This window comes from Anomaloglossus baeobatrachus, chromosome 3, assembly GCF_048569485.1.
Source record: "Anomaloglossus baeobatrachus isolate aAnoBae1 chromosome 3, aAnoBae1.hap1, whole genome shotgun sequence".
NCBI classification, from domain to species: Eukaryota; Metazoa; Chordata; class Amphibia; order Anura; family Aromobatidae; genus Anomaloglossus; species Anomaloglossus baeobatrachus.
In genome coordinates this window covers 311,691,567-311,719,122 of record NC_134355.1, presented here as the reverse complement: position 1 = coordinate 311,719,122, position 27,556 = coordinate 311,691,567, and the positions used below count along the sequence as shown (strand labels likewise).

Below are 27,556 nucleotides of genomic sequence, written 5' to 3'. Positions count from 1 at the left end.
AATGCATAACAACAGTGCTCAAATGACATGGGAACAGCATGGGGAAGACCCCTGTAAGCATTTCTGACTCCCATGTCACTGCTGTGAGCAATGTTGTCTTTGTACTAGGGGGAGGAAGAATCCTGTGTTCCTCCTCCCGTGTGACATATGTCGCGGGCGGAGAAGGGGACGCTGCGCTCTCCCACTGCTCGGGTCCGGCTGCCGATGCTGCTGCGGCCTGCTGCTGCTCGGTGGCTCGAGCGATGGGCCGGATCCCGGGGACTCGAGCGGCGCTCCTTGCCTGTGAGTGAAAGGGGTTTGGTTTTTGGAATAGTTTATTGTCCGTGACACCACCCACGGTTGTGGTGATTGTATGGACACCACCGCTGCTCTGTATGGGAATCCCGGGAGCGGTGACAGGGAGCAGCAAGGTTGTTAGTTCTCCCCTCCGTGGGTAGGGGGTGGTTGTCCCGGGGCCCAGTGATGAGTTGGGGGATGAGGGATGGCGGGGCCGGTGCAGGGCTTGGTGGGGTGCAGGGACGCGGGGGCAGGGCTGTGCCTCACGGCACTGTGGTACTCACTCAGCCTGAGATGGTGACACAGTTCTCGGTAAAACACACGGCTGGAAAGACGGTTCCCACGGACGGCTGCTGTTGCTTTTCCCCGGTAGTTGACGGTGACGGTCCCTTTTCCTGCACCTAAGTCTATGTTGGTAGCGATGGGTTCCCACCGGTAACCCGCTCCCTGGCTTGGATATGTGCCGGAGGAGCCCCTCTTTGCCCGCAGGCGCTGGCCCTGAGAAGCTGGTGCCTTGGCGGTGGCGGTGTCTCTCTCTAACGGTTGGACTGTTGCCTTCAATCGGGACTTGGTTGTTGGGAGACCCAGAGGTCCCCTTCACTGACGGATTTGGCAAATTCACGGCGACTCCTAGCCTTGCCGGGATCCGAAAGGCCCCTGCCAATGGTGCTGGCTTCTCTTCGTATACCGCTCCGGTACCGCCGGGCCACCACCCGTCCACGGTCCTTTCGGCAACCTCCAAGTAGCCTCTCCTGCAGACGGTCACCGCCGTCTGCTGACCTTGCTGTTCTCAGTCCGAGGCACACACCCGGACCAACTTCAGGCTTTCTCAACTGTCACTTTCTCTGTCACTACTCTCACTGTCCTCCTTCTCCTTCCTCTCTTGCTCCTCTACCACTTCACTCTTAACTCTCACTCTCCCTAAACTGATCTGCCTGGTTTTCCCGCCTCCAGGGCTGTGAACTCCTCGGTGGGTGGAGCCAACCGCCTGGCCCACCCCCTGGTGTGGAATTCAGCCCCTGGAGGAAGGCAACAAGGATTTTTGTGTAGCTTTGGTGTACCTATCCGGGGTGTAGGGTGTGGTGGTGTCATGACCTGTGACCCCTGGCTTGCCCAGGGCGTCACATTCCCCCTTAGCAAAATGCAGACCGTCCGCGGGCTGCCCATCCAACACCGGTTTTATTTTTCTGAAAAGATAAAAAAAAACATAACAAGCATAATAACTTCATCCCACAACGGGAGGCACTTTTTCTGAAACGTTACGGAACATTAAACGGTTGCTGCTGCCGCTCTCTCCCACCCAAGTAACCTGGCCCTGATGCTGCCCCTAAGAAACAGGCAGCACCCCTTGACCCCAGTCCTGAACCAAGTTACCCGAGCGGGATCTGTCCTTCCCCTCCAGAGGGTAGCCACCGGTTCCTGTGGTGGCTGGGCCCCAGCCTGCTCTACTGCGGGCCCTCCCTCCAACCTGCCTCTCCGGAGGCGGTAACGGTTAGCTGCAACGGAAACATTTTTATTTACAAGCCACTTAGCGTTTGTGGTTGCCCTGCAAGTTCTCGGGCCTGTTCATAGAGAGTTCCCTATGCAAAACCTTGTGGATGGTCCCCACGGGGACAACAATGCCGGCAACGGCCGGTTCCAATCACGGTTGATAATCAGCTGAGGCTTCGGTTGATTACTTTCATTTTATCTCAAAACTTTCAAAACTTTTAAACTGGTGGCCCCAACGGGGACAGTGCAACGGTGTCCCGCTGCCATCACTCAGAGTCCTTAGCTAAGGCGGATCCATCCCCCTCCACCAGCATATCAAAAATGCACTGACATGCCTGCTGTGACAGGGGTACCCGATACCCATTTCCACCGGTACGCGGGGTATGGAAAACCACTGGGTCTCCTACATAGCGGGAACGCTCACTTGCCTCCTCAAGCTCAGCAGCGGACCCGGGGCTGGGGCCGGAGTCATCATCTCTTGTTCCTGCGTCAGGCGAGTTACCACCAGCTGCCGCAGCCTCCTGGCCTCCAGCATCCAGCACTTCAGACCCTTCTGCGGTAGCACGGAGCAGCAGATCAGGCGAGTTTACACTGAGGAGCCCCATAAGTAACGGCAAGGGTGATGCATAGACCGAAACTAGGCCGGGCCCCTCAGCCGCAGCGGCCGGTCCTGGTAGGACATAGGGACGTGGGTCATCAGTCGACTCTGTTACATCTATTCCCCCTCCGTACATCGGGGCAGTTGTAATCAGCATCTCCACCTCGTTGGTCCACTGCTCCATCATCCGGAACATCTGATCCTGCTGACGCTTGTGGAATTGAATCACCCGGGCCTTCATCCAGGCCACGGTCCCGGGCTCGGGGTCTGGCACAGTCACTACCGGGACTTCTGGCACCATTCTGTTAAGGGGCCGCGGTCCTAGCGGTTCCCCCTGGTGTACTTCAGGGACGTCCTGGACGTCTGCAGTCGGCTGGTCCGCCGGGGCGGCTTGGCAGGGTATCGCTACCGGTTGGGCAGGTAGCGGGCCTAATGGCGGAGCGGCAGCAACTAGCACGGGTAGCGGGCAGAGAGGCAGGGTGAGCGGAAGCCGGCCGGGCTCCTCAGCTCCAATGGCCGATCCCTCAGGAATAAAGGGGCGTGGGTCTCTTACCCGCTCCTCCAAATCCTCTTCCACCTCGCGTCTCCACATAGCAGCCACCACGTCCGCCATGTCGGTCTCCCACTCCTCCAGGAGAGGTTACAGGTGGGCCTGCAGACGATTACTCAGCGGGACGGTCCGGTCCCTCAACCACGTCGCCGTGCCGGGCGCGGGGGTCTCGCTGTTATTAGCTGGAGCGAACATCTCGGCAGTCGTGCTTTCCAGGAACTAGCAACAAGATGGCCACAGGGTCCTGGCGTCCCTGCTTTTGTAGCCACCTCACATGCACTCAGTCGCCATTTCGTCCCCCTTAGCCTCTTTCCGGCCCCTCCTCTATCGGGGCGGGGTTTTGGCCTTCGCGCCTCCGCTACTCGAGAAGACGCTCGAGCGGGAACCCTTCGCGCCAAAGATGGCGACTTCTGAAATTTTCCGGCGGTCACAAGGCGCACCGCTACCCAATGGCAGAGCAGTAAGATCCTGTTCGTGACGCCAAGTTGTCGCGGGCGGAGGAGGGGACGCTGCGCTCTCCCACTGCTCGGGTCCGGCTGCCGCTGCTGCTGCGGCCTGCTGCTGCTCGGTGGCTCGAGCGATGGGCCGGATCCCGGGGACTCGAGCGGCGCTCCTCGCTCGTGAGTGAAAGGGGTTTGGTTTTTGGAATAGTTTATTGTCCGTGATGCCACCCACGGTTGTGGTGATTGTATGGACACCACCGCTGCTCTGTATGGGAATCCCGGGAGCGGTGACAGGGAGCAGCAAGGTTGTTAGTTCTCCCCTCCGTGGATAGGGGGTGGTTGTCCCGGGGCCCAGTGATGAGTTGGGGGATGAGGGATGGCGGGGCCAGTGCAGGGCTTGGTGGGGTGCAGGGACGAGGGGGCAGCACTGTGCCTCACGGCACTGTGGTACTCACTCAGCCTGAGACGGTGACACAGTTCTCGGTAAAACACACGGTTCCCACGGACGGCTGCTGTTGCTTTTCCCCGGTAGTTGACGGTGACGGTCCCTTTTCCTGCACCTAAGTCTATGTTGGTAGCGATGGGTTCCCACCGGTAACTCGCTCACCAGCTTGGATATGTGCCGGAGGAGCCCCTCTTTGCCCGCAGGCGCTGGCCTTGAGAAGCTGGTGCCTTGGCGGTGGCGGTGTCTCTCTCTAACAGTTGGACTGTTGCCTTCAATCGGGACTTGGTTGTTGGGAGACCCAGAGGTCCCCTTCACTGACGGATTTGGCAAATTCACAGCGACTCCTAGCCTTGCCGGGATCCGAAAGGCCCCTGCCAATGGTGCTGGCTTCTCTTCGTATACCGCTCTGGTACCGCCGGGCCACCACCCGTCCACGGTCCTTTCGGCAACCTCCAGGTAGTCTCTCCTGCAGACGGTCACCGCCGTCTGCTGACCTTGCTGTTCTCAGTCCGGGGCACACACCCGGACCAACTTCAGGCTTTCTCAACTGTCACTTTCTCTGTCACTACTCTCACTGTCCTCCTTCTCCTTCCTCTCTTGCTCCTCTACCACTTCACTCTTAACTCTCACTCTCCCTAAACTGATCTGCCTGGTTTTCCCGCCTCCAGGGCTGTGAACTCCTCGGTGGGCGGAGCCAACCGCCTGGCCCACCCCCTGGTGTGGACATCAGCCCCTGGAGGAAGGCAACAAGGATTTTTGTGTAGCTTTGGTGTATTTATCCGGGATGTAGGGTGTGGTGGTGTCATGACCTGTGACCCCTGGCTTGCCCAGGGCGTCACACATGCACTTTCACTTAGTAGAGTATGTGTGGCAGCTTCTCTCTGCCTGTACATTCACTGCTAAGCGAAACCAAAAGTGAACAGTGAAAAAAAAAAAATAATATAATATTCACCTATCTGCAGACTCCCGGGACATGTCCGACCGCTTTTTCTACTGATGCATCAGCTGATTGTTTAAAAGCCGTTTATACAATCAGCTGATGTGTCATGTGATTCAGGTCCTTGAATCTGATACATCTGAGTGCTTTGCCTTCCGGTAAACCGATCAGATAATATTGGATCCGGATTGGATATCGCGGGACCCACGACCCAGGACTACGGCGGAGAGGGGGTTCATTAGTTCAATAAAGATGGAGTCACTAATTGTGTTGTATTTCATTTCTAATAAAAATATTTTTCTCTGTGTTGTGTTTTTTTTTATCTTTACTAGAAATTCATGGTGGCCATGTCTAATATTGGCGTGACACCATGAATTTCAGCCTTAGGGCCAACTGATAATACACAGCTAGCCCTAACCTCATTATTACCCAGCAAGCTACTGGAGGAGTTGGGTACAGCGCCAGAAGATGGCGCTTCTATGAACGCGCCATTTTCACGGCGGCTGCAGACTGCAATTCGCAGCAGGGGGGCCTAGGAAGGTTGGGCCAACTGGTGCTGCAGATTCCAGTCCCCAGCTGCCTAGTTGTACCTGGTTGGACACAAAAATTGGGCAAAGTTCGCATCATTTTTTTTTTTAATTATTTCATGAAATTCATGAAATAATTAAAAAAAAAAAGGACTTCCCTATATCCTAGCTGGGTACAAATAGGCAGCTGGGAGGTGGGGGCAGCCTGTACCTGCCTGCTGTACCTGGCTGGAATACAAAAATATGGCAAAGCTCATGTCGATTTTTTTTTTTTTTTTTTTTAATCATTAAAAAATGAAAGAAACAAACCCAAACACATAATTTTCAGTCACAAAGAACAATGCAGACAATGGCTTCAGACAGTTAGGATAAACTACTTTCAGATACTCCTCATATCTGAGAGGATCTTAGCCTGAAACAGGCCACAAAAATTGTAGTAATGTCAAACTAACTGTCACGGCAGGACAGAGGCTATACCAGCCGTAAAGGACAACACACAGGAAAGGGGAAGGAATGCCTTATAGCTAGAGAAAGGGGAAAGTGGTTACCCCTGACAACAACCTGCAGCTCACCCTCACTGTCCTCACTGACCCTACACAGGAACCACACTTGTCGTCGAGCTGGAATACTTGTGGCCGTCTTACCCTGCCAAATGGGCTCTAAGTAAGGATGGAGGGTATGAGCACCAAGTTAACACCACTAACACTAAAGAAGGACCCAAGGGAACAATACAGGGGAAACACAACTGCAATGACCAGAGCAGCAGCCACAGAAGTCTCTGGATCAAAGGAAGACAACCTCTCCAGAGCTCAGCAAGGAACAAACTATAAATCGCACCTAAACCACCCCAGAGTGAGATTAAAAAAGAAAGTCAGAGGATAGCAACTGAGAGGCAGGACAACAGTTTTCCAGGGTCATAGAGTCTGCCTGCTGCAGAAACAGCGAACTGTCAGATAACAAGTGCTGCCAATCTCTGTGATCTTCTAGCACTTGCTGCCACTGGATTGTCAGCCAGCCGTGATACCTTTGTGAAAGGCCGTGACACATCCGTGAGACTAACCCTCTCCCATCCTCTACCTTGTTTAGGTCTTACTCTGCCAAGTAAATCGTACAAAATTTGAGAGAGAGTGCCACATGATAAGGAGTTCATCTGCTTAGTAGAACATATTCTTAACCCCTTCACGACCGCGGGCCGTAAAATTACGTCCTATTTTAACGTGACTTAACGACCAGGGACGTAATTTTACGGCCTAAACTTCATTTGATTGCCGTGGCCATAGCAACGGCTTTCAAATGATGTCCCCTGCTGTTTCTTACAGCAGGGGACCTTTGCTTGACCCCAGGGGGGGTGGCATCGCCACCCCCTATCGACGATCGATGTGATTGGCTGTTCAAATCTGAACCGCCAACCACATCGATCGCACTAATTTCGGCAAAAATAATGCCCGAATTAGTGCGATCCTGTAAGATCCAGCTATGAGATGCCGCAGCTGCTGCAGCATATCATAGGTGGACCTCAAACATGCCGCCCCCAGCCCCTGCAGCACTGATTGGAGCGATCGTGCTATGACGCGCAATCGCTCCAATCAGTGTGCAGTGGGGCGGTCTGATCTGCCGGTGGCCGCCCTCCCCAGGCCTGTGCTGCTCTGGGGACCCTCCCCCAACATGGCTGCAGCGTGGAGTGGCTGGTACTTTTGGTACCACGCCACCGCTGCTGCCGCCGCAGACGCCGCCTCTGCTGTCACCGCGCCAGCTCCAAAGGTAAGTATTGCGCTCCGGCGATGGCCCCTGCGCGCTCCCGTGAAGGCCCCTGCGCGCTCCCGTGAAGGCCCCTGCCCGTGCCCCCCCCGATCTGCCCCCCTACGCCCCGATCTGCCCCCCTACGCCCCGATCTGCCCCCCCCGGCATCCCGATCTGCTACCACCGCTGCTGCTGCAAAGTGAGTACTGTGCTCACTTTGCAGCCCGTGCGCGCTCCCGTGGTGCCCCTGCGCGCTGCCGTGATAGCCCCTGCCGTGCCCCCCCCGCGATCTGCTCCCCCCAACCACCCCCCCCCCCCCGACATCCCGATCCGCTCCCCCTGCGATCTGACTGCCTCCCCCATTATTTCTATTCTGCTTCTGCAGCTCCCTCTCCGGTCTCCCCCTCTGCTCTCCCCCCTCCCCCTCTCCCTCTGCTCTCCCCCTCTGCTCTCCCCCCTCCCCCTCTGCTCTCACCCCCCCCCTCTCCCCCTCTGCTCTCCCCCGACGTCCTCTTACCTGTCTTCACCGGCCTGATCACATCTGCGTCCATCGCTGGGTCCTTCCTGGGCATTCTGCTGATCTGCCTGCTGCTCCTGCAAAGCTGTCCATCTCTCTGCCATCTGTTCCTCTGCAGCTCTTCTGGTCAGTGATCCTCCTGCTAGTCCTCTGGGTACTGTGAGTATAACTTTTTTTTTTTTTTCCGTATCCCCTGTCCATTTTTACACCTCATCCGTCCGTGCGTCCCGCCAAGCGCTGATCAGGGATGCAGATAACGGATCGGCATCCCTGCTCAATTTTTGGCGTGACTTTTTTTTCCGTATCCCCGACGCTTTTTGTATCGCATCCGTCCGTGCGTCCCGCCAAGCGCTGATCAGGGATGCAGATAACGGATCGGCATCCATGGTCAATTTTTGGCGTGACTTTTTTTTCCGTATTCACGACGCTTTTTGTATCGCATCCGTCCGTGCGTCCCGCCGAGCGCTGATCAGGGATGCAGATAACGGATCGGCATCCCTGCTCAATTTTTGGCGTGACTTTTTTCCGTATTCGCGACGCTTTTTGTATCGCATCCGTCCGTGCGTCCCGCCGAGCGCTGATTAGGGATGCAGATAACGGATCGGCATCCCTGCTCAATTTTTGGCGTGACTTTTTTCCGTATTCGCGACGCTTTTTGTATCGCATCCGTCCGTGCGTCCCGCCGAGCGCAGATCAGGGATGCAGATAACGGATCGGCATCCCTGCTCAATTTTTGGCGTGACTTTTTTCCGTATCCCCGACGCTTTTTGTATCGCATCCGTCCGTGCGTCCCGCCGAGCGCTGATTAGGGATGCACATAACGGATCGGCATCCCTGCTCAATTTTTGGCGTGACTTTTTTCCGTATTTGCGACGCTTTTTGTATCGCATCCGTCCGTGCGTCCCGCCAAGCGCTGATCAGGGATGCACATAACGTATCTGCATCCATGGTCAATTTTTGGCGTGACTTTTTTTTTTTACGTATCCCCGACGCTTTTTTTTATCGCATCCGACCGTGCGTCCTGCAGCGGCCGATCAGTGCACTGCGTTTGAAAAGTCAAATGGCGCTCCTTCTCTTCTGAGCCCCGCCATGCGCTCAAACAATTACTTTCCACCACATATGAGGTATCTGCGTACTCAGGAGAAAATGCACAATACATTTTATGGTGCATTTTTTCCTGTTACCCTTGTGAAAAAAAAAGCTACCTAGTTGAAGCAACCATTTTGTGGTAAAAAAAAAAAAAAATTCTTTTCACGGCTCAACGCTATAAACTTCTGTGAAGCCCCCAGGTGTTCAAAGTGCTCACCAAACATCTAGAAAAAATATTTGAGGGCTCTAGTTTCCAAAATGGTGTCACTTGTGGGGGAGCTCCACTGTTTAGGCACCATAGGGGGTCTCCAAACGTGACATGGCGTCCGCTAATGATTCCAACCAATTTTGCTGTCAAATGGCGCTCCTTCTCTTCTTAAGGTCCAGTCACACTAAGCAACTTACCAGCGATCCCAACAACGATAGGGATCGCTGGTAAGTTGCTAGGAGGTTGCTGGTGAGCTGTCACACTGCGACGCTCCAGCGATCCCACCAGCAACCTGACCTGGCAGGGATCGCTGGAGCGTCGCTACACGAGTTGCTGGTGAGCTCACCAGCAACCAGTGACCAGCCCCCAGTCTCCTAGTTACAGCACACATCAGGTTAATTAACCCGATGTGTGCTGCAGCTAAATGTGCACAGAGCAGGGAGCAGCGCACACTGAGCGCTGGCTCCTTGCTCTCCTAGTTACAGCACACATCGGGTTAATTAACCCGATGTGTCCTGCAGCTACACGCGCACAGAGCAGGAGCCGGCAGCACTGACAGTGAGAGCGGGGGAGGCTGGTATCAAAGGTAAATATCGGGTAACCAAGGACAGGGCTTCTTGGTTACCCGATGTTTACATTAGTTACCAGCCTCAGCAGAAGCCGGCTCCTGCTGCCTGCACATTTAGTTGTTGCTGTCTCGCTGTCACACACAGCGATCTGTGCTTCACAGCAGGACAGCAACAACTAAAAAATGGCCCAGGACATTCAGCAACAACCAACGACCTCACAGCAGGGGCCAGGTTGTTGCTGGATGTCACACACAGCGACATCGCTAGCAACGTCACAAAAGTTGTTCGTTACCAGCGATGTTGCTAGCGATGTTGCTTAGTGTGACGGGGCCTTTAGCCCCGCCATGCGCCCAAACAATTACTTTCCACCACATATGAGGTATCTGCGTACTCAGGAGAAAATGCACAATACATTTTATGGTGCATTTTTTCCTGATAGCCTTGTGAAAAAAAAAGCTACCTAGTTGAAGCAACCGTTTTGTGGTAAAAAAATTTTTTTTTCTTTTCACGGCTCAACGCTATAAACTTCTGTGAAGCCCCCAGGTGTTCAAAGTGCTCACCAAACATCTAGAAAAATTATTTGAGGGCTCTAGTTTCCAAAATGGTGTCACTTGTGGGGGAGCTCCACTGTTTAGGCACCATAGGGGGTCTCCAAACGTGACATGGTGTCCGCTAATGATTCCAACCAATTTTGCTGTCAAATGGCGCTCCTTCTCTTCTGAGCCCCGCCATGCGCCCAAACAATTACTTTCCACCACATATGAGGTATCTGCGTACTCAGGAGAAAATGCACAATACATTTTATGGTGCATTTTTTCCTGTTACCCTTGTGAAAAAAAAAGCTACCTAGTTGAAGCAACCGTTTTGTGGTAAAAAAAATTTTTTTTCTTTTCACGGCTCAACGCTATAAACTTTTGTGAAGCCCCCAGGGGTTCAAAGTGCTCACCAAACATCTAGAAAAATTATTTGAGGCCTCTAGTTTCCAAAATGGGGTCACTTGTGGGGGAGCTCCATTGTTTAGGCACCTCAGGGGGTCTTCAAACCCGACATGGCGTCCGCTAACAGGTGCAGCTAATTTTGCACTCAAAAATTCAAATGGCGCTCCTTGCCTTCCGAGCACTGCTGTGTGTCCAAACATTTGATTTCCACCACATATGAGGTATCTGCGTACTCAGGAGAAAATGCACAATACATTTTATGGTGCATTTTTTCCTGTTACCCTTGTGAAAAAAAAAGCTACCTAGTTGAAGCAACCGTTTTGTGGTAAAAAAAATTTTTTTTCTTTTCACGGCTCAACGCTATAAACTTTTGTGAAGCCCCCAGGGGTTCAAAGTGCTCACCAAACATCTAGAAAAATTATTTGAGGCCTCTAGTTTCCAAAATGGGGTCACTTGTGGGGGAGCTCCATTGTTTAGGCACCTCAGGGGGTCTTCAAACCCGACATGGCGTCCGCTAACAGGTGCAGCTAATTTTGCACTCAAAAATTCAAATGGCGCTCCTTGCCTTCCGAGCACTGCTGTGTGTCCAAACATTTGATTTCCACCACATATGAGGTATCTGCGTACTCAGGAGAAAATGCACAATACATTTTATGGTGCATTTTTTCCTGTTACCCTTGTGAAAAAAAAAGCTACCTAGTTGAAGCAACCGTTTTGTGGTAAAAAAATTTTTTTTTCTTTTCACGGCTCAACGCTATAAACTTTTGTGAAGCCCCCAGGGGTTCAAAGTGCTCACCAAACATCTAGAAAAATTATTTGAGGCCTCTAGTTTCCAAAATGGGGTCACTTATGGGGGAGCTCCATTGTTTAGGCACCTCAGGGGGTCTTCAAACCCGACATGGCGTCCGCTAATGAGTGCAGCTAATTTTGCGTTCAAAAATTCAAATGGCGCTCCTTCCCTTCCGAGCTCTGCCGTGCGCCCAAACAATTGATTTTTACCACATATGGGGTATCAGCGTACTCAGGAGAACATGCACAATAAATTGTATTGTGTACTTTCTCTTTTCTCCCTTGTAAAAATGAAAATTTTATGGCTAAAGTAACATTTTTGTGTTAAAAAGTAAAATTTTCATTTTTTCCTTCCACATTGCTTTGGTTCCTGTGAAGCACCTAAAGGGTTAATAATCTTATTGGATGTGGTTTTGAGCAGTGTGAGGGGTGTAGTTTTTAGAATGGGGTCACTTTTGGGTATTTTCTGTCACCTCGGCCTCTCAAAGTCACTTCAAATGTGATGTGGTCCCTAAAAAAATTATTTTGTAAATTTTGTTGGAAAAATGAGAATTTGCTGATGACCTTTGACCCCTTCTAACTTCCTAACGGAAAAAAAATTTGTTTCGAAAATTGCGCTGATGTAAAGTAGACATGTGGGAAATGTTATTTAGTAACTATTTTGTGTGACATATCTCTCAGATTTATGGGCATAAATTTTCAAAGTTTGAAATTTGCGAAATTTTCAAAATTTTCGCCAAATTTCCTAAATTTTCACAAATAAACGCAAAAAATATCGGCCTAAATTTACCACTGACATGAAGTACAATATGTCACGAAAAAACAATGTCAGAATCGCCAGGATCCGTTGAAGCGTTCCAGAGTTATAACCTGTCAAAGTGACACTGGTCAGAATTGCAAAAAATGGCCCGGTCATTAGGGTGTTTTAGTGGCCGGGGGTGAAGGGGTTAATATTCTTACACTCATGTCTGAATTGTAGAGGCAAAAAAAATTGACCTGGAAAATCATTTCTGATGAAATAATATTTGATTCTGAGATCAGGCCAAGTGCTGCTCACCAGAAAACTTTGTGGAAAGCTCCATTCAATACCTCTTTCAAAATTCAGTCTTTTGCCAAGCTTTTGCTGTGAACCAATTGTGGTCCTTTGTCTCTATAGGGTTGTAAGCCTACTACTATGGGCTCCTGATAATAATGGTCTAAGTTGAGCACAATATACTGTGTGCATCCACTTGATTGACATTTCACAAGTAATTAACTTGAGGCTTCGTGATAGTCTTGATGCATTACTGGTATATGCATCATTCTGACAATTATACTTATTTTTTTGTATTTTTCTTAGCACTTGACATGCCTTGGGCACATTTATGTCTCAATAGGTATTTTTACTGCTTAATATATCACCCTTTTTGTTAATGTTGTACTGTCTTCACAATGTCTTATCTGAGGATTTATGGGCAACCTGTGAAAATGCTACTTTCTAAACTCAGAACGTTTCATCTACACAATACTTGTCTTTGATAAACACTTCTCTAACGTCTGATAAAACCTACCAGCTACATGCATCACAGATTCAATGGATGTTACACGCTTGCCACACTTGTTCAGATATCAATGGTTACCACTATGTTGGCAGTAGATGATTAAAGCAGTTACCTATAGCAGATATTCTTTGTTCATGCATTTATTTATAGTGCTCCATGTAATATCCTTGATGAATATGTTCCTTCACCAGCCATGACATATGTGCTGCATGTGACTGCAGTGGTTGCCATTACTTATCCTTGGGCCAAGATATGTTGGGAGACTTTCATACTTGGCCAGGATAATCTACCCAAAAATAAATTATATTGTATCTGCAACTCCAGTGAATCTAATATGCATCTGAAAAGCTCTCTGACCGATATTTTAAACTTTTTTTTTTATAAAGAACTATATTTACTATAGATAACAAGTTCAATTTTTCAACAAGACTATTTTGATCAAAGAAAAGAATCATTGCATTTTATTTCAGCCTTACTATACAATCCATTGACTTACAGAAAGACACCAAAAGGAATAAAAGGCTATAATATTATCAAAAATGACCAGATTTCTCTAGGGCAATAAATGTGTTAAAATGAACATTTTTCTAAAGCTGAGTGATAAGCGGTTTGTGAAAAACAGGATTTATATATAAGAAGAATTGTTTGTACATCCATTTGATTTCTCGTAATGGAAACATTAGCTGATGTATCAACTTGTAAGGTGATCCAGCTTCATCAAAGTATACAGTACCTTGAAAAAATAATAATACCCTTTGAACTTTTCCACACTGTTTCACATTAGATCCACAAAATGAAATGTATTTTATTGGAATTTTATGTGATATACAAAACATAAAATAGTGTTTGTGAAGTGCACACAAAATGAGACATGGTTTTCTAAGTTTTTGAAAAATATAATTCTGAAAATTGTCACATGCATTTTTATTCAGACCCCTGTAGTATGATAATAATAAAAAAATCCTGAATATCCAATTGCCTCCAAAAGTTGCCTAATTAGTACATTGAGTACAACTGTGTATAACTTACTGTCAGTATAAGTACAGCTGTTCTGTTAAGGTTTCAGAGGTTTGTTTGCGAACATTAGGTATCAAACAGTTATGAAAATGAAGGAACACACCAGACAGGTCAGGGATAAAGTTGTAGAGAAGAGTAAAGCGGGGTTAGTTTATATACAGCCCAAGCTATAAACATCTTATGGAGCAGTGTTCAATCCATCATCCAAAAAATGGAAGAGATCCTCAGCTCAAGTGGGAGAATCTGTCCACAGGAAAACTATTAATTGTATACTCAACAATTTTGATCTTTATGGTAGAGTTGCAAGAAGAAAGCCATTTTTGAAAGCAAGCCATAAGAAGTACCATTTGCAGTTTGCAAAAAGCCATGTGGAGGACACAATTAGCTTGTGGAAGAAGGTTCTGTGGTCAGATGAGACCAAAGTAGAAAGTTTTGGATTAAATGCAAAATCCTATATGTGGCAGGAAACTCACACTGCACATCACCCTTAAAACACCATCCAAACTATCAAACATGATGGTGACAACATCAGGCTGTGAGGATGCTTTTCTTCAGCAAGGACAGAGAAATATGTCAGAGTTGATGGGTAGATGAATTGAGCTAAACACAACACAATCCTACAGGAAAACCTGATAGCGGCTGCAATAGACTTTATACTGGTGCGTAGGTCTACTTCCAGCAGGACAACAACCCTAAACATACTGCCAGAACTACAATGGAATCATTTAGATAAAAGCATGCTTGTGTGTGAATTGCCCAGTTAGAGTCCAGACATTTATTCTATTGAGATTCTGTGGAAAGACTTGCAAACTGCTGTTCACAGATGCTCTCGATCCCATCTCACTGAGACAAAGCTAGGACTATTTAACAAAGAAGAATAAGCAAACATTTCAACCTCTAGATGTGCAAAGCTGATAGAAAAATATCCCAAAAGACTTGCAGCAGCAATTGCAGCAAAAGGTTGTTCTACAAGTATTGACTCAGTAGAGCTGAATACAAATGCACCTCACAATTTTCAGATTTATATTTTTTTAATATTTAGAAAACCATTTAGAATTTCATTACAGTTTACAAATACTTGCTACTTAGTGTCGGTATATCCCATCAAATCCCAATAAAATGCATTTAAGATTGTGGGTGTAAAAAATGTGGAAAAGTTTACGGGGTATGAATACTTTTTCAAGGCACTGTAAACGGCTTATGGATTATTTTGCTTGCTTCTCTTACCCCTGGTTCTGTTCCTCACAAATCTTGGTTCCCCAGAAATCAATGTTTGCCTACATAACCCAATTCACAAAATCTGTGATGCACGGACCAACAACAGGTCTACTGACCTGAACTCAACAGCCTCATAGGCATACATGAGACCATAAAGTTTGAGTCAGGAGACCCGTGGTCAGGTCATGCATTACAGTTCGTACTTAGGCTGGATTCACACATCCATGTGCCACAATTCAAGTTGCTGCATTTTCCCTTTCCACCATCAATAATTATTACTAGCTGTGGTTCACAACTGAATGGAAATGTCCCTCTCTCAATTACAGGGCCACATTGTAAAATAAACTTGTTCCTACCTTTGTATAGCAAAATATTTTCACTAACGTCACTGTAATTTCCGAGACCTATCATGTTGGCAGCTGCTGCTCTGAACTGGAAGGTGCCATCCAAACCGTTAGATTTCCATACACAAATGTCCCCACATGATCCGCTGTAAGCCAGTGTCCACAAGTCTAACTCTTTAACCTCCGTTACTTTCCTGTAGATGAAATGATATATTAGTAGTCCTAAACATATTGTAGTGAAGTATTCTTGAAAGACATGGAATCGAGATAGTGCTTCCTAGAACCCTTCAGTTTTGTACATGAATCTATTCCTATGTACATGCATTAGTCCACAAGATGTAATGCTTTTAAAGGCTAATCCTTTTTTTGTCATTAATGCCTGAATGAAATAAACTTAATTGCGTATTCATATACTTGTATATATATCTGGTGCTGCATTGCAAAATACTTTCTATACAATTTAAAAAGATTAAACAACAAGTTACCAGGATAAATGTGGAAATGGTAAGAAGACTAAACATGAGTTGTCTTATTTTGCTTCCAACTCAAAATGTTGACTTACAGAGCTGTGCCTTAGTTATCCATTACTGGTGCAAAGATTTAGGGCTTGATTCATGTCCAGCAATGTTCACGCCAATCTTGATGAGGGGGCGTGCTGGAGTCAGATACTCCTGATTCATGCAGAAGTGCATACGCTCTCTTGCCAGCTCTATTTAGAGATGATGAGCTGGCAATTTAGCACATTGTCACTGAGCATAGTAAGGAGAGAACGCGGTGAGCAGAGACAAGCCCCACCCCTGAAAGTGATGTCTGTTTTGATGGTGGGGCTGCAATGATCTTTCCTTAAAATGCGCAATGGCAATTCGCTCTGTTGCTGTCAGTGAACCGGTGAGGGAGCGCACTGTCACTGTACACTGAGAAGAAATGGCACTGTAAGAAAGGAGCTCCTACAAAGCATACATCTGAATTGACAACCGACGTATGCTCAATGGAGCAAAGTCTGGCTCAACCCCAGAAATGGTCATCATTGATGACGCTTTGATTCAGGATGAGGACAGAGCCTGCGGCAGTGACTGCAACCTCTTCCCACCGATGACATCCCACTTGAGTATCCCAGCTTGCATTGGGGATTCTCAAACAAAATATCATCAAAACAGAAATAGATTAAAAAGATAAACAAATAAAATAAAGCCGTTAGATTAGCGAGGGAAATATAGGGACTTTTTAATTAAAGCATATTACTACAAAAAATGCAGTCAGTGAAGATCTGAGGTTGTGCAGTTTATTAATCCTCTAGGCACATTAGCGATGAAATTATTTTTTTTCTTTAATCCACAGTCTTATGGCAACTCCAGGTACATGGCCAAAATGAGATGCCCCCAGTCCACGAGACCCCAAACTGGTTCGGTAGTTTTATAGCCCCCATACCAAGCGATACCCCATTGTCTCCCTCCTTTTGGTGGCCCACAGCTTTTGTGCCTCCTGCTGGTATGGTCTGCAGTCAAAGCGTATGCTGCTTTAAATCACGGATATTTTTCAGTAATTTTTCTCTCCCACCCACAACCAGGGAGATTAGATACAGTGCCATGGGTAGTAAACTTCTTGTGATTATGTTGCACACTGTGGACAAGGGAACATTAAGATCTCTGGAGATGGACTTGTAACCTTGACATTGTTGATATTTTTCAACAATTTTGGTTTTCATATCCTCAGACAGTACTCTTCTCCACTTTCTATGGCACACACAGATACACAAAGCAAAGATTGAGTCAACTTCTCCCCTTTTTATCTGGTTTCAAGTGTGATCTTCATATTGCATACACCTGTTACTTGCCACAGGTTATTATATATTGGATGTATGTATTGTGTTTTTGTTGTCTGTATTGTGTATTTGATGTCTATATTGTATATTTGATGTCTGTATTGTGTATTTGTTGTCCGTAGTGTGTATTTGATGTCTAAATTGTGTATTTGATCTACATATTGTGTATTAGTTGTGTGTATTGTGTATGTGACGTATGTATTGTGTTTTTCTTGTCTCCATTGTGTATTTGATGTCTAAATTGTGTATTTTATATCTATATTGTGTATTTGTTAAGTGTATTGTGTATTTGATGTATCTATTGTGTTTTTTATGTCTGTATTGTGTATTTGTTCTGTGTATTTATGTAAATCAGTGATGTTGAAATTCATGTATTTTGCCATCAAGGACTCCCTAGGTGGACAGGTTTCAACTGCCCAGTGCCAGTATCAGCAGCAGGACGATGCGCAATAAGGTGGTTTGTATTGAGATCATACAACTCTGATTCCGTGTGGCTCCTTCACGGGGACCACATTTCTGTGTGTGAGAAAGGCCTGCATATCTTCTTCCATATTATGCCAAGAAAACTTAATGAAAAGTACACCTAAAGGAATTTGATTTAGTCCAGAAATATTCACCCCTAGGTTGGAAGGCACTCAACAAGCTAGTGGGGATGAGCCGATGGTCGACCAGAGTATGATTAAGTCTGATGTCGTGCCAGGATCAAAGCTACAAGGACGTCTTGGTGCTGATATTGCTTGGTTGAAAGGGAAGATCAAAAGCTGCCAAGGTATCATAAAGTTCGGAACTTGGAATGTACAAACAATGAAAGAAGCATCGTCAAAGCTGAAATGGACATAACAGGACTCGACTTACTCGGAATTAGCAAACTAAGTTGGACTCAATCTGGACATTTCCAATCAAATGAACATTGTACCTACTATATTGGCAATGATGACCGAAGAAGAAACGGTGTCGATTTTATACTCGAATGAAAATTGACGTCACAGTCCAGAAGTACAATGCAATCAGTGACAGAGTCATCGCGATGCAACTACAAGGAGCACCAATCCATTTCACAGTTATACTGTACAAGACTATGCACCAACAAGAGATGCCGAAGCAGGGGATGTTGAACTATTCTACAATCAAATTCAAGAAGAAATCGATAAGGCACCAAAATAAGACTTACTCATTATCATGAAGGACTTGAATGCGAAAGTAGGCCATGGCAAACAGTGAATCGTTGTTGGAAACTTTGGACTTAGTGTGCTAAACTAGGCTGGAGGAAGATTCATTGATTTTTATGACAAATAAACTGTCCATCATGAACACCTTCTTCCAAAATCACAAAAGGAGACGTTACACATTGAGATCATCAAATGGGGCCAATAAGAATCAGATTAATTATATATGTGCTTGACAAAGATGGAGGTCGTCTATCATTACTGCGAAAACAAAGCCAAGAGCTGACTGTGGAACTGATCATGAACTTTTGACATCAAAGATTAGAGTTTGGCTGTGCAAAAGAACTATACAACAGGTTGCTTCCAATTTCGATTTGACCTATATACTTGAAGCATTTTGGTGTAGTCTACACAACCAATTTGTATCTCTGTACATGGAGGAAACAAAGCCTGTATGGAAATATATAAAGACTATTATTACTGAAGAAGCTAGAAAGATAATAAACAAAAGGCAGAAGAGACCACAGCAGCCATGATTAACAGAAGAGACCGTAAAGATAATCGAAGAAAGATGAATGGCTAAAGCAAACGGTTAGGGGTGCTTCACACACAGCGAGCTCGCTGCCGAGATCGCTGCTGAGTCACGCTTTTTGTGACGCAGCAGTGACCTCATTAGCGATCTCGCTGTGTGTGACACTGAGCAGCGATCTGGCCCCTGCTGCGAGATCGCTGCTCGTTACACACAGCCCTGGTTCGTTTTCTTCAAAGCCGCTCTCCTGCTGTGACACACAGATCGCTGTGTGTGACAGCAAGAGAGCGACAAATGAAGCGAGCAGGGAGCAGGAGCCGGCGTCTGACAGCTGAGGTAAGCTGTATCCAAGATAAACATCGGGTAACCAAGGTGGTTACCCGATATTTACCTTAGTTACCAGCCTCTGCAGCTCTCACGCTGCCTGTGCTGCCGGCTCCGGCTCTCTGCACATGTAGCTGCTGTACACATCGGGTTAATTAACCCAATGTGTACAGCAGCTAGGAGAGCAAGGAGCCAGCGCTAAGCAGTGTGCGCGGCTCCCTGCTCTCTGCACATGTAGCTGCATTACACATCGGGTTAATTAACCCGATGTGTACTGTAGCTAGGAGAGCAAGGAGCCAGCACTCAGTGTGCGCGGCTCCCTGCTCCCTGCTCACACTGGTAACTAATGTAAACATCGGGTAACCATACCCGATGTTTACCTTAGTTACCAGTCTCCGCAGCTTCCAGACGGCGGCTCCGTGCAAGCGCAGCGTCGCTTGCACGTCGCTGCTGGCTGGGGGCTGTTCACTGGTCGCTGGTGAGATCTGCCTGTTTGACAGCTCACCAGCGACCATGTAGCGATGCAGCAGCGATCCTGACCAGGTCAGATCGCTGGTCGGATCGCTGCTGCATCGCTAAGTGTGAAGGTACCCTTACAAACAGGACATAGAAAACATCAGTAAAAGACTAACATTCTCTTTAAAGAGATGTTTTTCCACAGCACCTATACTCATTCAGCCTGATGTTGGTGCATCTGAGGTGGGGTTTTGGGGCTGTGTTGTCACAAGGTGTGTCTCCTGGTAAATGGAATACATGTGCTTTCTTTTCCAAAAAGCTGACGTCGACGGCGAGAAACTATAATGTTTGCAATAGAGAACTTTTGGCGATTAAGTTAGATTTTGAGGAATGGCACCATTGTCTGGAGGGGTCAGTTAATCCCATTAGTATAATCACAGACCATAAAAACTTGTTGTATCTTGAGTTTGCAAAAACATCTCAATCCCAGGCAAGCTAGATGGTATTTTTTTTCCCCAGGCTTAATTTTACTGTCACTTACTGTCCAAGGATTACAAAACATCAAAGCAGATACATTATCCTGGACTTTCCTGGTGGTAATGATCATGTGAACCCTCTACCCATTTTGCAGAAAGGGGTGGTCATCTAAGTCTTGTGCCGAGACCTGGAGGAAGTTCTGTTGGAGGCCCAGCCTCTCACACTTCAGGGTTGTTATTTGTGCAACCTAATTTGCACCACAAAATAATTGGGGAACATCATAATACTACACTTATGTGTCATCCAGGCAGTAAAGCAACCTCGGACCTACTTTCTCATCATTTTTGGTGGCCAAGGTTACAATAGGATGTGGTTGCTTATGTGTCTGCTTTCAGTATTTGCACATGTTCCAAGGTAACGCATACGCATCAGTCAGGATCTATACTTTCATTAGCTATCCCTAATAGACCATGGATGCATTTATCCATGGATTTCATTACTGACTTACCTTTATCATCCTGAAAGACTGTGGTTATAGTAGTTGTGAATAGATTCAGTAAGATGATACATTTCATCGCATTCCCAGCATTGTCGAATGCCAAGACTCTGTCTCAGGTGTTCATAAATAAGATTGTAAAGCTTCACGGGGTTCCTTCAAATGTGGTCTCAGATCCAGGAACCCAGTTTGTTTCCAAATGTTGGAAAGCATTTTATGCGCAACTGGGGGTGCAGTAGTCTTTCTCTTCTGCCTTCCATCCTCAATCGAATTTTCAGACCGAGCGCATAAATCAAAATTTGGAAACTTACTGTAGGTGATTTGTCTCTGAGAATCAGAAGGATTGGGCATCTTACTTACCATTGACTGAATTTGCTTTAAACAACTGTCACCCAGAGTCTACTGGCAAGTCATCATTTTTGGTGCATACGGTTTTCATCCGCAATTAGGTACCTTTAGTGGCAGAGGGGCCTTGAGAGTCCCTGGTTGAGGAAAATTTTGCCTTATCTCTTTCTACTGTATGGCAAGGAGTTCAGAGTAATTTGAAGCTGATGGCAGAGAGATACAGACGTATGGGGGACAAAAAATGTTTGCCAGGTCCGGACCTAGGGGTGTATGACTATGTGTGGTTGTCTATTAGGAACATTATGTTGAAGATATCTGTTTGGAAGCTGGGACCTAGGTTTATTGGTCCCTATAAAGTAACTGCCATCATTAACCCAGTAGCATTTCGGATGTTTTTACTTCTGGCTTTTAGGATCTACCCTGTGTTCCACAGGTCGAAAAGTATGTGGTACATTTGGAGCCGTTCGCCTTGTCACCAGTCTCAATCATGGTTGATAGTAATTTATATTTTCAAATATCTAAGATTGTTGATTCTGGTTTTTTTTTACATTGTTCCCTTCAATACTTGGTGCACTGGAGGGGTTACAGTCCAAAAGAGAGGATGTAAGTTCCAGCATTGGATATAAATGCCACAAGGTTGGTTCATTTACTTCATGCTGCCCATCCAGATAAACCTGGTAACCTGGTATTGAGTGTCTGGAGACTAGAGATGAGCGAACCGGTCGCGGTTCGGCTCAAGTTCGGTTCACCGACGGGCGTCTCGTTCGAGTTCGGTTCGGCGAACGTTCGATGAACCGAACTCGAACCGCATAGGAAACAATGGCAGGCAATCACAGACACATAAAAACACCTAGAAAACACCCTCAAAGGTGTCCAAAAGGTGACAAACAACTCACAACACAACACAAACACATGGGAAAGTGACAAGGACATATACTCATGCGAAAACAAAAGAGCTGGACAAGGAAAAAGAGGAGGAGACACAGATATAGGCATGGCACACCCTTCTAAAATGATGTAAAACACCGCAAGGTGACTCCAAGCGAAGTCTCCCTTTTTTTCCAAAAATTGGGCCCCATACACACCCACCCATTCAGTGGCAGCACTTGTGCTCCAGTTGTACACTTCACAGCTAGATTTGCATCAAGCACATTCAAAAATACGCCATACTTAACCGTCCCCAGGATGACACCGGGGTAGGTAGCAAAGTCTTTCCTGATCCCAGCTCTGTGCATCGTGGATCATTTTTAAAAACAATGTAAGCAAGGGTTACTCCAAGCAGAGTCTCCCTTTTTTCCAAAAATTGGGCCACACACACCCACCCCTTCAGTGGCAGCACTTGTGCCCCAGTTGTACACTTCACAGCTAGATTTGCATCAAGCACATTCAAAAATACGCCATACTTAACCGTCCCCAGGATGACACCGGGGTAGGTAGCAAACTCTTTCCTGATCCAAGCTCTGTTCATCTTGGATCATTTTTAAAAACAATGTAAGCAAGGGTTACTCCAAGCGGAGTCTCCCTTTTTTTCCAAAAATTGGGCCCCACACACACCCACCCATTCAGTGGCAGCACTTGTGCTCCAGTTGTACACTTCACAGCTAGATTTGCATCAAGCACATTCAAAAATACGCCATACTTAACCGTCCCCAGGATGACACCGGGGTAGGTAGCAAAGTCTTTCCTGATCCCAGATCTGTGCATCTTGGATAATTTTAAAAACAATGTAAGCAAGGGTTACTCCAAGCGGAGTCTCCCTTTTTTCCAAAAATTGGGCCCCACACACACCCACCCCTTCAGTGGCAGCACTTGTGCCCCAGTTGTACACTTCACAGCTAGATTTGCATCAAGCACATTCAAAATACACAATCATTTACTCTCCCCAGGATGACACAGGGGTAGTAAATTCCTTGTGGATCCATGACTTGTTCATTTTGATGAACGTTAGTCTGTCCACATTGTCACTGGACAGACGCGTGCGCTTATCTGTCAGCACACACCCAGCAGCACTGAAGACACGTTCAGAGACAACGCTGGCAGCTGGACACGACAAAATCTCCAAGGCGTAAGTGGAGAGCTCTGGCCATTTTTCAAGATTTGAAGCCCAAAATGAGCAAGGCTCCATTCGCAAAGTCATGGCATTGATGTTCATTTGGAGATACTCCTGTATCATCCTCTCCAGCCGTTGACTATGTGTCAGTCTTGTTGTCTCTGGTGGCTTTGGAAAGGAGGGTCTAAAACAATTATGAAAAGATTCAATAAAATTGCTGTTACCAGCACCAGATACGGTGCTACTGGTAAGGGTAGACTGTTGAAGATGACGAGACCGTCCCATGTTTGTCAAGTTACAACTGGGAGATTCACTCCCTGCACCTGCACGGTTGTTTGGTGGAAAAGCCAAGCTAAGATCGAGTAACAGCTTCTGCTGATACTCCTGCATACGTGCGTCCCTTTCTATGGCTGGAATTATGTCATAAAATTTGGACTTGTACCGGGGATCTAATAGTGTGGCAATCCAGTAGTCATCATCACTTCTAATTTTGACAATACGAGGGTCATGTTGGAGGTAGTGCAGCAATAAGGCACTAATGTGTCTTGCGCAGCCATGCGGACCAAGTCCACGCTGTGTTTGTGGCATAGAGGTGCTAACCGTTCTTTCTTCCTCTGACATCTCCCCCCAACCTCTTTCAACTGAAATTTGACCAAGGTCTCCCTCATCCGCTGAGTCTTCCATGTCCATGGACAGTTCGTCCTCCATTTCTTCATGTTCTCCTGCACCTTCCTCAACATTTCGCCTGCTACCATGCACCCTTGTTGATCCCTGTCCCCCATGGTCCCATGCCTGCCGCGTTGGTGATGATGAACGTCTGGACCTTGGTGATGTTGTTGTGTCTTGAGCATATGAATCCTCCTGTAGTTCCTCCCCTTCCTGTTGTCCCACCCCCTGACTCCGAATAGTGTTTAGCGTGTGCTCCAGCATGTAAATGACTGAAATTGTCATGCTGATAATGGCATTGTCAGCGCTAAACATATTCGTCGCCATGTCGAAACTGTGCAGAAGGGTGCATAGGTCCTTGATCTGAGACCACTCCATCAGGGTGATCTGCCCCACCTCTGCATCTCGTTGGCCCTGGCTATACGTCATGACATATTGCACCAGGGCTCGGCGGTGCTGCCACAGTCGCTGTAACATGTGGAGAGTCGAATTCCAGCGTGTCGGCACATCGCATTTCAGGCGATGAACCGGCAGGCAGAAAGACTTCTGGAGCGATGCAAGTCGCTCAGCTGCGGCGGTTGAACGGCGGAAGTGAGCAGACAGTTTTCGTGCCCTGGTCAGAAGGCCATCTAGGCCGGGATAGTGTGTTAAAAATTGCTGGACAACAAGGTTCAACACGTGAGCCATACAAGGCACGTGTGTCACCTTGCCCAAGCGAAGGGCCGCACCCAGGTTTGCAGCATTGTCGCACACGGCCTTACCAGGCTGCAGGTTGAGTGGAGACAACCATTTATTAAACTCAGTCTCCAGAGCTGCCCACAACTCAGCCGCTGTGTGACTCCTATTTCCAAGACATGTCAAGCTAAAGACCGCCTGATGCCGTTGCGCTCTGCTGCCAGCACCGAGCCTCTTCTTGCCCTGACCGAATATTTAAGTTGTCATCCCAATCTGGTATCTGCGTCTCATCGTCATCAGTATGTTCCTCATTGTCTATAACAACAGGTGTTACAGTTTGTGAAAAAGGGTCAACATTATGCTCAGAAACTTGGTCCTCACGGCCTGAATCAGAGTCACAAAGGTTCTGGGCATCACTGCAGACCATTTCCTGGTCTGTACTCACTGTAGCTTGGGAGAAGACCTCTGATTCCCAGGCTATAGTGTGACTGAACAGCTCTGCAGACTCAGCCATCTCAGTTCCACCATACTGTGCAGGGCGGATGGAGACTTCAGAGCTGGGAGAAAGCAAGTTTGATTGGGATGACAACTCAGAGGACTGGTGTTTTTTGGAAGCGGTAGTTGAGGTGGCGGAGAGGGCACTTGTTGGACCACTTGAGATCCATTCAAGCATTTTTCTTTTTTGGCCATCATCTACCTTTGTTCCAGTTGTTCGTGTCCGTAAAAAAGGAGCACATCGGATTGTCCACGGTAAGTAGTAGACATCTTACTTTTGCTGGAAGATGGTCTATCTTCAGCAGATGTTAATGGAGCTTTGCCACCTTCCCCACGGACAAACCCTTTTTTTCCATTTCCAACATGCCTCTTCCCCTTTCCACCAGCATCTGTCATTTTGCCACTCATTTTGATTGCGACAAGATTGTGCACTTAAAATGTGGTAGTAAAAATTGAGAGGTGGTGTAGATTGCAGCGGTGGTCTATCTTTATTAACAGCAGAATAAACAACAATAACTATCCCTGACAATGCAACTGCGGCCCTTAAACTGGCAGCATAGTTTGCTAGTATAATGGCTTAGTAATAATGAGTTTGAGTGTGCAATGCAGAGGTGCTGCAAATATCTTTGCACTAGTGGGACAATAATGAAGTCCAACAGCCACTTTTAGGATGCCACTAAGTTTACTCAGTGTTTGCTAGTATAATGGCTTAGTAACAATGAGTTTGAGTGTGCAATGCAGAGGTGCTGCAAATATCTTTTCACTAGTGGGACAATAATGAAGTCCAACAGCCACTTTTAGGATGCCACTAAGTTTACTCAGTGTTTGCTAGTATAATGCCTTAGTAACAATGAGTTTGAGTGTGCAATGCAGAGGTGCTGCACATAGGTTTGCACTAGTGGGACAATAATGAAGTCCAACAGCCACTTTTAGGATGCCACTAAGTTTACTCAGTGTTTGCTAGTATAATGGCTTAGTAACAATCAGTTTGAGTGTGCAATGCAGTGGTGCTGCAAATAGCTTTGCACCAGTGGGACACTAATGGAAGTCCAACAGCCACTTTTAGGATGCCACTAAGTTTACTCAGTGTTTGCTAGTATAATGGCTTAGTAACAATGAGTTTGAGTGTGCAAAGGGCAGGAGGGTACAGTGGCAGGGTTGTGGGTCTGGGTAGAGGAAAGGAAGCCTCCCTTTCTATCCCTCCTAATGGGGAAATGCAGCGAGGAAATCCCTGGCCTTAGCTACACAGACGCTGTCATCTTGTGTAGCTGTTAAAATCTGTTTTCATGGACCTGACTGTCACCTATGGCTCTGACCCTGCCGGTATTAGCCCTTACAAGGACTAATAAAAACTTCTATCCCTATTCTGTATAGCGCTGTGTATAGAGCGTACACAGCAGTATCGGAGACAGGAGCTACGCCAGCGGTGACTGACACCAAGACGCAGAAGGCAGATAATGGCGTGCTGGAGGAAAATGTCCGTTTTTATAATGCATGGACATGTGACATGGACATCCTATCACACATGCCGTTGCTTCTCTGGCTAAAAGTCCACTTAGCTGTGTGTGTGTCTGGGATTGGCTGACATGCTGGCCCGCCCCACTACACGCGCGTGCTTAGGGAAGGAAGACAAGGAAAAAAAAAAAAAAAAATGGCGATCGCCATTATCCAAACAGCAGTGATCTGAATGCGCTGTTCCCGCACACTATACACTGAAATTTCATAATAGTGTGAGTCACAGAGTGACTTACACTATTACAGCGGAAAGCCAGCTAGTAATTAGCTTGTCTTTTTGTTGCTAGAACCGTTCTTGAACGTATCTAGAACTATCGAGCTTTAGCAAAAAGCTTGAGTTCTAGTTCGATCTAGAACAGCCCCCAAAATCACTCGAGCCGCGAACTGGAGAACCTCGAACCGCAAACCGCGCTCAACTCTACTGGAGACCACTTGTAGAAGGGGGGGGGTACTGTCAAGGCTGTCTCACGGTTGACAGACAGTCCTGTTATGTCTGGTTGTAGAAGATCGCATCATTTGGCTACACAAGCTGCTCCCTGACTTTACTTTTTTCCTTGCTTGGGTTTATCCCTTTCTCTTTAGGACCCTGTGAATTTCCTTACCTTTCAGCTGTTATTTATCTACACTTCCCTTGTGTCTTTATATGCTCTGAATTCACCTTGCTCTTTGCTGGTGAAAGACTTAGAAATGTACACAGGTCCTGGATGCAGTAGTCAGCTTGTATCATCTGAAGAAAGTTTGTGGTTTGTTGCTGAATTTGTCCCTGAGTTTTCCTGGAGATAAGTTGTGTATGTGTTTTCCCCTGTGTGTGCTCCCTGTGTCTTACTTAGAGCTTAGTGGGGTTGACTAAACTCTCATCCCATCCATTCCTTACCTAGGGCCCAGTTTTAGGGTCAGTCAGCGTCAAGTATCTTGCTCAGTGCTTAGGTGCGAAACCTACCTAGGGTGGTCAGGGGATCCAGGGGCCAGTAAAAGGTTTGGTCAGGGGTGACCATCTCCACCTTACCTAGACATAGTGTTTCCCTTCCCTGTCATCTTATGCATGGTACTTCCCCATACCTAACGTGACACTCTCCATTAGTCATCCTGGAGATATGTTGTTCATGTGCTTTCCTTTGTGTGTGCTTCCTGTGTCTTCTTTAGAGCTTAGTGGGGTTGACTAAAGAGGGCTTTACACACTATGATATCGTTAATGAATTATCGTCGGGGTCACGGTGTTTGTGACGCACAACCGGCTTCATTAACGAGATCGCAGTGTGTGACACTTGTGAGCAACCTTAAACGATCGCAAAAGCGGTCAAAA

General features: G+C 46.9%; 1 protein-coding gene across 1 annotated transcript in view; it reads right to left on the bottom strand.

Annotated features, from left to right (window-relative positions):
• ROS1 (ROS proto-oncogene 1, receptor tyrosine kinase) overlaps positions 1-27,556 on the bottom strand; it is a 480,047-nt gene that overhangs the window by 129,631 nt on the left and 322,860 nt on the right. Inside the window, exon 31 of the mRNA XM_075340023.1 lies at positions 15,250-15,431. Coding sequence (XP_075196138.1) covers positions 15,250-15,431 — 182 coding nt within the window. The remainder of the gene's footprint in view (positions 1-15,249; positions 15,432-27,556) is intronic.